This window comes from Myotis lucifugus, unplaced genomic scaffold (genome assembly GCF_000147115.1).
Source record: "Myotis lucifugus unplaced genomic scaffold, Myoluc2.0 scaffold_765, whole genome shotgun sequence".
In the NCBI taxonomy this organism is placed as follows: Eukaryota; Metazoa; Chordata; class Mammalia; order Chiroptera; family Vespertilionidae; genus Myotis; species Myotis lucifugus.
The window spans coordinates 68,911-79,138 of NW_005871813.1; the positions used below are offsets into that span (position 1 = coordinate 68,911).

General features: G+C 52.3%; 1 protein-coding gene across 3 annotated transcripts in view; it reads left to right on the forward strand.

The window, feature by feature from the left end:
* Positions 1-10,228, forward strand: part of AP3B2 (adaptor related protein complex 3 beta 2 subunit) — a 42,578-nt gene that overhangs the window by 29,535 nt on the left and 2,815 nt on the right. For 2 of the 3 annotated variants that reach the window (XM_023746928.1, XM_006106077.3), the window contains 2 exons: positions 1,037-1,175; positions 1,275-1,516. In XM_023746928.1, coding sequence (XP_023602696.1) covers positions 1,037-1,175; positions 1,275-1,425 — 290 coding nt within the window. In that variant the 3' untranslated portion in view covers positions 1,426-1,516. Of the gene's footprint in view, positions 1-1,036; positions 1,176-1,274; positions 1,517-8,645; positions 8,653-10,228 lie in introns of those variants that run through there. The other variant, XM_023746929.1, reaches the window with a different exon arrangement.

Here is a 10,228-nt window from a genome sequence, read left to right on the forward strand (position 1 = left end):
GGGGTGAGGGAAGAGCAAGGTTAGCTCTGGATAAGCTGGTTTTGCAATGCGTTTGGGAAATTCAGCGGGCGGTGTTGAGTATGCAGCTGGAAATGTGGGTCTGTGCCCAGGAAGCACTTCTGGGCTGGAGCCCCGAGCACGCATGGAAGTGGGAACTGAAGCTGTGATGTGAGTGAGATCGCCCTGGGGAGATGCCTCAAAGACCTTCAGAGCCAGCAGATAGGAGCCTTGGGGAGAGCAGGTCATTGAGGAAGGGGGCGGGGCTGGTCAAAGGGGCAGGGCCAAAGGGGGCGTGGCCTGTCAAAAGGGCAGGGGCCAGTCCCCGTGGGTTGAAGGAGACCCACTGAGGAAAGGGAGTCCTCTATGGAGGTCGTGGGCTCTGAAGGAGAGACACAGCCTTGGCATGATGAGCAATCTGGCTTCTGGAGAGGACTTCTTAGGAGCAGGTAGACTTGGACATGGAGAGGCTTAAGGTACAAGGGCAAGAAGTTATCACTGGTCAGGCCTGGAGGGGATGGAGCATCTCAGAGGGAGGAGAGAGGCTGCAGAGAAGGTGGGCGGGAGGGCGGACACGGAGCTCCCAGGGCTGCCTGAGAGCCTGTGAGTGGACCACAGAGGTCAGCCCTGTTGAGTGAGGCGTTCCCAGGTGCTGTGAGCTCCTGGCCAGGTCTGGAGCTGCTGCCCCCGGTGAGGTTAGGGTCCACCTGCGAGGCTGCCTGGTGAGGACCAGGCCTTGGCCAGGAGGGCAGCAGCCACCAGTGTTCTTCTCTGTGAGGACTCAGCCGCAGGAGCCGGGAGGGATTTGAACTTGGTTGGGTGTGGGGTCTAGGGTGCAGGAAAGCTCTAAGTGGCCACCAAGTTTTCAGTCAGTAACATGGATGGAGCCCTGGGTGGGCTGGGGAGACCCCGCAGGCTTCCTGAGGGCTGTGAGGGAGAGTCAGGCCTGCCCAGGCTGGGAACATGGTGAGGAAGCTCCGTGGGCAGACCCAGGTGAACCCGTCACAGCCTCTGCCCTCATTGTGACCTCTGCCCCCAGGAAAGCTGACGGGCATGAACGAGATCACAGAGAAGCTCACGCTGCCGGACAGCTGTCGGAGTGACCACACTGTGGTGCAGAAAGTGACCGCCACGGCCAACCTGGGCCGTGTCCCTTGTGGGACGTCTGACGAGTACAGGTACTGGGCCCCTCCCCGAGGAGGAGGTGGGCTGTTGGGCCTGGTCTGAAGGAGGGCCGCCGACCGCAGGGGCTGAGCCCCTCCCTCCGGCCCCCTCAGGTTTGCAGGGAGGACACTGACCAGCGGGAGCCTGGTCCTGCTGACCCTGGATGCGCGGTCCCCCGGCCCGGCCCAGCTGACAGTCAACAGCGAGAAGATGGTGATCGGCACCATGCTGGTGAAGGATGTGGTGCAAGCTCTGACCCAGTGACCCCCAAGTGTCCGACTTCTCTGCCACTGGTTTCTCCCTCATGACACCTGGGCTGTTAGCACCCTTCTCTCTCTCTCTCTCTCTCTCTCTCTCTCTCTCTCTCTCCCCCCCCCTCTCCCTCTCTCCCTCCCTTTCAGATAAGATTCCTCATGTCAGACAGCACGCAGAGTGCCCCCCCCCCCCACACACACTTTCTGTAGTTATTTATGGAGCAAATTCTCAATAAAGGTCTTCTCCCTAGAGGCCGGCTCACCTTTCCCTTCTTCAGGGTTCTAAGGGGCTGGGGGAGAGCGGCTAAAGGTTCCGTTAGTGGTTCTCAACCTTCCTAATGCCGAGACCCTTTAATATACAGTGGGGCCTTGACTTACGAGTGTCCCGACTAACGAGTTTTTGAGATACCAGCTGTCTCTCTGCCGATTTTTTGCATTGAGTTGATAGAGTAATTTGAGTTAACGAGCTCCTTAACGAGCTCGGTCTCGGAACGAATTAAACTCATAAGTCAAGGCCCCACTGTAGTTCCTCATGTTGTGGTGACCCCCAACCATAAAATTATTTTCGTTGCTACTTCATAACTGTAATGTTGCTACTGTTATGAATCATAATGTAAATATCTGATATGCAGGATGTATTTTCAGGGGCCACGACCCACAGGTTGAGAACCGCTGCTTTAGACCCTCGTGAATGACCACTAGGGAGGCTGGACTGGCTCAGGGGTGACTCTGGTTGGAGCCCCCGAGAGGACGGTCCCCGGGCGTCTCTGTGGAAGAGACAGCTGAGCGGGGACAAAAGGCCGAGTGGCCCTTGCTCTGAGCTTCTGCAAAAGCGAGGCCTCTTCGATGGCCCGCCCCCTGGGGCCCCTCATGGGCCCCTGGGAAGGAGAATTCATGATGTGGGGAGTTTCCCAATCAGGTGCGAGATTCAAAACAGGCCAATACATGTCGATACAGGGCCCAGAGCCCCCACCCGGGGGGAGGTGATCAGCTAGCCATCGTGGAGGGGGAGGAACAGCAGGTGTGGGACAGCTGCTCACACTGTCCGATCCCCTAGGGATGGTATTAACCTGCAGACTCAGAGCAGGAGGTGGGGGTGGGGCCCGAGGTCCAGGATTTCTCACAAGGTCCCAGCCACCAACGCTGTTGCCCCTCGGACACTGAGTAGGGAGGATACAGAGCCCTCCGCCTGGGACGGCCTTCTGGGGGTGGCAGTGAGATCTGGGCCCTGCTGATACCTTTCCCGCTGAGGAAAGCGGCCGCATGAGCAGTGTTTCCAAAAGGTATAAGAGGTGTTCCGTTAGCACATGTTCTTTTATTTATTTAAAACATTTTTTAGTCCTCACCTGAGGATATTTTTCCATTGATTTGTAGAACGTGGAAGAGAGAGGGAAAGACAGAAATATCGATGTGAGAGAAACACATTGATTGGTTGCCTCTGCATGAGTCCCGACCAGATCAGGGGCTGGGGAAGAGCCTGCAACCGAGGTACCGGAATCAAACCCAGGACCTGCTTCAGTCCGCAGCTCAATGCTCTATCCACTGAGCCAAACCGGCTAGGACTAGCATATGTTCTTAAAAAAAAAAAAAAAAAGTCTGCCCTAGCCGGTTTGGCTCAGTGGATAGAGCGTCGGCCTGCAGACTCAAGGGTCCCAGGTTCGATTCCGGTCAAGGGCATGTACCTTGGTTGCGGACACATCCCAGCAGGGGGTGTGCAGGAGGCAGCTGATGGATGTTTCTCTCTCATCGATATTTCTCTCTATCCCTCTCCCTTCCTCTCTGTGGAAGATCAATAAAATATATATATTTTTAAAAAGTCTGGTCAAATACATTTAAGAATCATGGATTAAAGCAAGTTTATTTCCCACAGGCCTTCTCAGAGCCTTGACTGTGCTAATGTGCATTTCGACACCCCGCCCACTCAAGAAGGGTTAGAGCTCAGTGTTACCCAGCTATGTTTGGACCGTGGAATGCTTTCGTCCCAGGACATCTTGGTGGACTGGGTTACAAGGAACACACCCAGTGACGGTTGGGGATGTGGGGCCTCCGCCTGACCCTCCATGACCAGGTCCCTAGTTCTTTGGCCACAGCCCTGGCGCTGAAGCACCGGGCAGGTGTGTTCAGGGGAAAGACGGTGAAGCAGGTGTGAAGGCGGCTCCGGGCACTCCCCTGCCTCTGGGTCCGGGACCTGCTGGGCTGTGTGACACTAGGGAGCAGCTGGAGCCGTTGCCTCTGAGAGCCTGATCCTCGTCAGGGGCGCCTCAATGGGGGACTGCCCTTCTCTCTCTGAGTCAGCACTTCCTGTGCAGGAGAAAGAAAATGGGGGCGGATTCTTAGCTAAGAAACATGATAGCCCAGGGAGGGCTTGGGGGAGGTAGAAGTCATGGCCACACAGGGACTGGCACAGAGGCAGGAAGTGCCCCCAGCAAGGGTGGGGTAGAGCATTAACTTGGGCCCAGGAGGTCTGAGCCTGACCATAGGCCTTGACAGGTCAGAGGATGGTGAGAGGCTGGGAACAGGAGCCCCGTCCAGGATGGCTTCCTAGTGGTGCCCTGGCAAATGGGTAAGAGAAACGGCTCCAGTTTCTATAGCAACTGGTTAGCTGCAATGGTTGGGGAACAGATCCATTAGGGACACCTGGGAAGCTAGGAGGACCCCAGGAGTGGGTGAGCTGTGCCCACAGCTGAACCCCCACCCTGCCCCTGTGCTAGTCAGCACCTTGCACCAGGCACCTTGAGGGGCACCTCAAGGCACAGCCTGCCGATCGGAGGGGTGGAGGTTGGGTGTGTCACGGGATTTTCCTAGCCCGAGTGGACAAGGAAAGGAAAACAGGAACATTCTGACCCACCAGGGGTCCTGGCCCCTGGACAGCCAGGGTCCTCACTGCCCATGTCTTCCCTGACTCCCCTACCCATTTGTGTCCTCGCGGTCACCCCATTTCTACTGCGAAGGCCTGCCTCAGGTCCCTGCTTCCTCATCCAGCACTTGCTGTGCTGGGGATTGTGGTGACAGAGCCTGGTCAGTTCGTCTTCCAGGGTCAAGAGGAGGCTGGCAAACAGTGCCTGGAAAGGTGAAGCCCAGGAGGAGGTATGGAGAACGGGGTTAAGGTGGGGCACGCCCAAAGGAAGAGAGGCCGGCACACCTTCCTGCACCACCCACTGGAAGTGCTGGTCTGACCTTCTCCTCGTCCCCATCCCGCTGACCTGTCTACCAAGAGGAAGCACTTAGGCCCCACTGTTTGGTCCTGACCACGGGGAACCCCGTCCTTACGGCCTTCAGTGCAGACTGTGCTCTGGCGTCTCTGAGTCATCACAGCTGGTCCTGGGGCAGTGCTGAGCAGGGCTGGGGGTGCCCACACCCGCTGAACCCTCTGAACGTCTCACTGGTCACTTCCTGTCCTCGTGCCAAGGACCCTCTAATTTTAGCTCCTTTCAAATCTTCCACCCCAGGATTCCGCCTGAATGGAACTGCCCTGATGATACATGTCAAGCTTAAAAATGAAATACCAACCACCTGTGTACTGGCCGCCTGGCGGAAGCAGCAAAGCACCTATGCATTCAGTCGACCCCCCTGTACTCCCCACTGCACAAGCTCTGCCCTCCCCGCCTGAAGGGAATCACTATTCTCAATTGTCTGTTTATCAACACCATGCATTTTTTGTACCTTTATTACATGCAGCTGTGTTCCCAGCCAATGAGAGAGTGTACTGCGTGTTTTATATTTTTTTTTTTCAAATCCTCACCCGAGGATATTTTTCCATCGATTTTTAGGGAGAGTGGAAGAGAGGGAGAGAAACATGGATGTGAGAGAAACACATTGATTGGTTGCCTCCTGCACGAGCCCTGACTAGGGCTTGGGCTGAGAAGAGCCTGCAACCAAGGCTTTGAACCCGGGACCCTTTTGAACCTGGGACCCTTCAGTCTGCAGGCCGATGCTCTATCCACTGAGCCAAACCGGCTAGGGCGTGTACTGCATGTTTTAAAATTGTATGTAAGTGGCATTGTGCACCTAGATCCTGCTTTCTTCACACAGTATTATTTCTGAGCCATCATCTTGATATGATTAGCTTTATGTCATTTACATTTACTTATATATAGTGTTCCATTGTATGACTTGACCACAATTTAGTGACTCACTCTCCTGTTGGTGGGCATTTCAGGTTAGTTTATTGTATTTTTGCAGTTATAATAACATAGCCATCGGCATTTTTACTCTCGCCACTTTTAACATGTGTGAAAGCGTCTATTAATGTGTTATCCCAGGGGTGGAGTTGCTGGGTCATGAAGTATACACATCTGCAACTTGACATCATCACTAAATTGCTCACCAGAGTAGCTGTGAGCTGAACATCAAGAATGTTCACAGCCGAACCGGTTTGGCTCAGTGGATAGAGCGTCGGCCTGTGGACTCAAGGGTCCCAGGTTCGATTCCGGTCAAGGGCATGTACCTTGGTTGCGGGCACATACCCACTAGGGGGGCGTGCAGGAGGCAGCTGATCGATCTCTCTCATCGATGTTTCTAACTCTCTGTCCCTCTCCCTTCTTCTCTGTAAAAAAAATCAATAAAATATATTTTAAAAGAAAGAATGTTCACAGCAGCTTTTATTATAATATCCCAACTGGAAACAATTCAAAGGCCAATCAACAGGAAACTGGAGAAAGAAATGATGGTATGTCCATGCAATGGAATACTAGTTAGCAATAAATAAGGACTTTACTGCTATGTGTGAGAACATGGATGAATCTCACAGATACCACGTTGAATGAGAGAAGCCAAGTGCTTAAATGAAGTTCTAAACCAGGCAGAATGAATCTGAGGAGAGCAGTAAGAAGAATAGTTACCTCAGGGAGAGGGTGTAAGGTGGGAAGAGGCATGATGGGACCCCTTGGGTGGTGGTGACTTGGGTAGGTAGGTAGGTAAAAATATTAAGCTGTACACTTAAGACTTGTGCATTTCATTGAATGTGTGTTATCCCTCAATTTTTAAAAAAATGTAGAAAATGATCAACAAACGACAAGGGCTGATGAGGATGTGGAGAAAAAGGAACTGCTGGTGGGAATGCAGACTGGTGCAGCCACTGTGGGAAACATTATGGTGTTTCCTCAAGAACTTAAAAATGGATCTTCCATTTGACCCAGTGATCCCACTTCTAGGAATACATCCCAAGAAATTAGAAACACCAATCAGAAAGGATATATGCACCCCTATGTTCATAGCAGCACAATTTACAATAGCTAAGATTTGGAAACAGCCTAAGTGCCCATCAGCAGATGAATGGATTAAAAAACTGTGGTTCATCTACATAATGGAATACTACACTGCTGTAAAAAAGAAGGAACTCTTACCATTTGCAACAGCATGGATGGAGAGCATTATGCTAAGCGAAATAAGCCAGTCAGAGAAAGATAAATATCACATGATCTCACTCATTTGTGGAATATAATGAACATAAACTGATGAACAAAAATAGATCCAGAGACATAGAAGCATCGAACAAACCATCTAACCTCAGAGGGAAGGCAAGGGAGGAAGTGGGGGATAAGAGATCAACCAAAGGGCTTGTATGCATGCATATAAGCATCAGCCATGGACATAGACAGTAGGGGGTGAGGGCATGTGCTGGGGAGCAGGAGGGGAGAGGCCAATGGGGGGAAAAGGAGACATATGTAATACTTTAAACAATAAAGAATTTTCTTAAAAATGTAGAAAATGAAAGCAAAACCCCAAGAGGCCAAAGCAGTCCACACCTTCACCGACAGTGACCGGAAGTGAGATTTTATTTTGTCTGAGATGGGTGAACTGGGTCCTACGGAGGTTTCACTGGCATTTCCTGGTGAGTGGTGAGGGTAGGCACCAATGATATGCTTGTTGGCCATTTGTGTTTCCACTCCTGTCTGTTGCCTGTCCCCATCTTTTGCCCATTTTTCTACGGGGTTGTCTTTTTTCCTCATTGTAGTTCTTATATAGTCTGGAAACTAGACCTTTGTAGATCACATACTGCAAATACCAAATACATACTATGGCTTGTCTTTTCAAGTTTTAAGTATCTTTTGACAAACCAAATTTGTAAATCCCAATGTGCTCAAGTGTATCGATTTTTGTTCCATATTTACAAAATCCCTCCACACTCTGAAGTTAAAAAAAATCTCCTAATATTCTCTTCTAAAAAATGTCCAATGCTTTTCCTATTAATATCTTCAATGCACTTTGAATTTACATTTGTGTAGGATGTAAGGTAGGGCTGATCCGCTTTCTTTCATCCCACTTAAAAAAAGGACACACACACACACAAAACAATGAATGTGTTTTCTTCTGCACACAGCTTGGCAGAAGTTGAGCAGACACTGTGAGCTCACCTTACCTTGTGGTCTTGAGTTCCGAAGTGAATGCCCCTTTTCTGATCTTTTTCAACCAGGAAAATTATTTCTCCCAGCAGCCTCTCTTCTTTCAGCTCTGCCTGCTGTGGAAGCACTGAACACCTGAGCATATAAAAGACTGCAGGGTCTCTCCTGTCCCCCTAGTGCGTGCATTTAACACTTACTCCAGCCAATTAGTTACACTTAAAACCTGCATTGTAACGCTGGGCTTGACTGCAGAGCCGGTGCCAGGCATGGCTGGGCTCAAAGGCTGTTTGTTGACTGGGAGAATGGATAATGCTGCCTGTTTGTTCCTGCTGCTTCTGCCAGTGACCAGCTGTGGGGACTTGACCAAGTTATTTAATATCTGCACCTCTGCCACTTTGCACAGCCTGCCTTTCTGGTCAGAGGTACTGTTGTTCCTGTAAACCCTGCAGGCCGGGCCAATATGGGTGGGGAGCAAGGACTCACACACACATGAGGCCATGACTGTATGTGAACTCAGCCACCCCTTCCCTCACTGTCTAGTGAGCCCTGGGGTCAGGCAGTACAAAGTGTACACGGAAGGGTGCTGGGAGTTTTGTCTTATGTGGTTAAGACTTCAGTCTCTGAAGCCAGAAACCTCACTCTTCTACTTCTAGCTGGGAGTCTGGGCTAGTTACTTAACTTCTTTAAGCCTCAGTTTCCTCATTTGCAAAATGGGTTAACACAGAAAAAAAACACCACTTAGAATTTTGCCAAGCACCTAGTAGATGCTCAGTAAAGGCCAGATTATTATCCTATTATTACTTCCAAGAAGAAGTTTAGGAAGAGGGGTTTAAACAGCAGAAACTTCTGTTCCAAGTCATCTGAAAGGCGCCTTCCTTTTCTTAAGGCTGGGAGTTTTAAAATATGAAAGATACCTGTTCCCTTGGGCACTGTTCCAGGTTGCAGATTCTTATCTTCAGCTTTGGGTCGGGGAGGAGGAAGGGATGGAAAGGATCACAGGTTGGCAGCCAGTGAGCTGCATGGGGCCCCTGGACGTGCTGGTCTTGTCTCTTCACCTGTATTAGTGAGAGAATTTAAAATTAGGGAGATTTCACATTTAAAAAAATATTTTTATTGATTTCAGAGAGAAAGGGAGAGGGAGAAAGAGAAAGAAACATCAATGATGAGAGAGAATCACCCATCGGCTGCCCCCTGCACACCCCACACTGGGGATCGAGCTCAACCATCGAGACACCCCAGCCTGGCAGGAAGATTTCACATTTAAGAAAAAAAAAAAATTTCCAGCTTGTCTTAAAAGATCTGGCTGGGATGGGACCTCATTCCTACACAGCACCCATCAGCTCCCTGCTCTTTCAGATGCTCCTGTCCACCCTCGCTTGGCTCCTTTGCTCTAAGTATCTGGGTGTGGCACCCCCTGTGAGGACAAGCAAGACACACCACGGGGAGCAGCTGCGCTGTGTGTGGGCCAGGCTGGGACTTGGGGGTGGGCTGCTCCTACAGAAGGAAGGGCCTCGGTGAGGCTGAACCAGAGGTGGGTTCGTGGGCAGCTGGAAGGGGCCACCTGGAGGCAGGGCAGGTGGCTAAGCAGCTCTGAAGGGAAGACAGGGTGGAGCGGCCCATGGCTAGGGGGGTGCCAGGGCCCCCTCTCGCTCTGCCCCTGCAGCCATCGCCCTCTCTGCCCATGACCTCAGCAACCCAAGCAAGTCTGCACGGGCCCGTCCAGGGGACTTCTTCCTCTCACCACCCCCTCGCGTCAATCCTCCTGGAACACCGGGCCGACCTCTCCTCGCTCTGCCTCTGCCGCAGAGGGAAGCCAACCGGGACCGGCCCCCTCCCCGCGGCCATTAGGTCCCGGCGAGCCCCACCAGCCTGCCCGGAGGAGCCTGGAGCACAGTAAGAGCTTTGAAAATATACGCTGACGAGGAAGCAACCCATGCAAAACGCTCAGAAAACGCGCAGCAAACGCGGCCCCTTTCCTCCTCATTCCAGGCCCTTGTTTCTCCCCTTTTGCTGTCCAGCCTCGACTCAGGCTCCCATATCATCGCCAAAGAACTCGATACAGACACCCTCCTGCTTGCAGTTCCCTGCTGCGGGCAACATGCGGGCAACACGCAGGCCCTCCCCGCACGGAGCCCGGGCTTCCCCCGGCGGCATCCGCACGCCTGCTCCTCCGCGGGGGTCGGAGGGAGCACCCGGTCAGCCCGCTTCCCCGCCTCTGCCCGGGGTCCCCGCCGGGAACGCCGCCCCCCACCCCCACCCCGGACACCCTTCCCGACCACAGCCCGGCCCTCGGGGGCCTCTCTCAGACCGCGGTCCCCGCCCCGTACCTCCTACGTGACCCTCCGGGACGAAATATAACTTAGTGTCGATAAAATATACAAAGGACTGACGGTCCCTTAATACCTTGGCTGTATTCGGAAACAAATGACGCTGTGCTTGTATTATGAGTAGAACGGGCGATTGAAATGA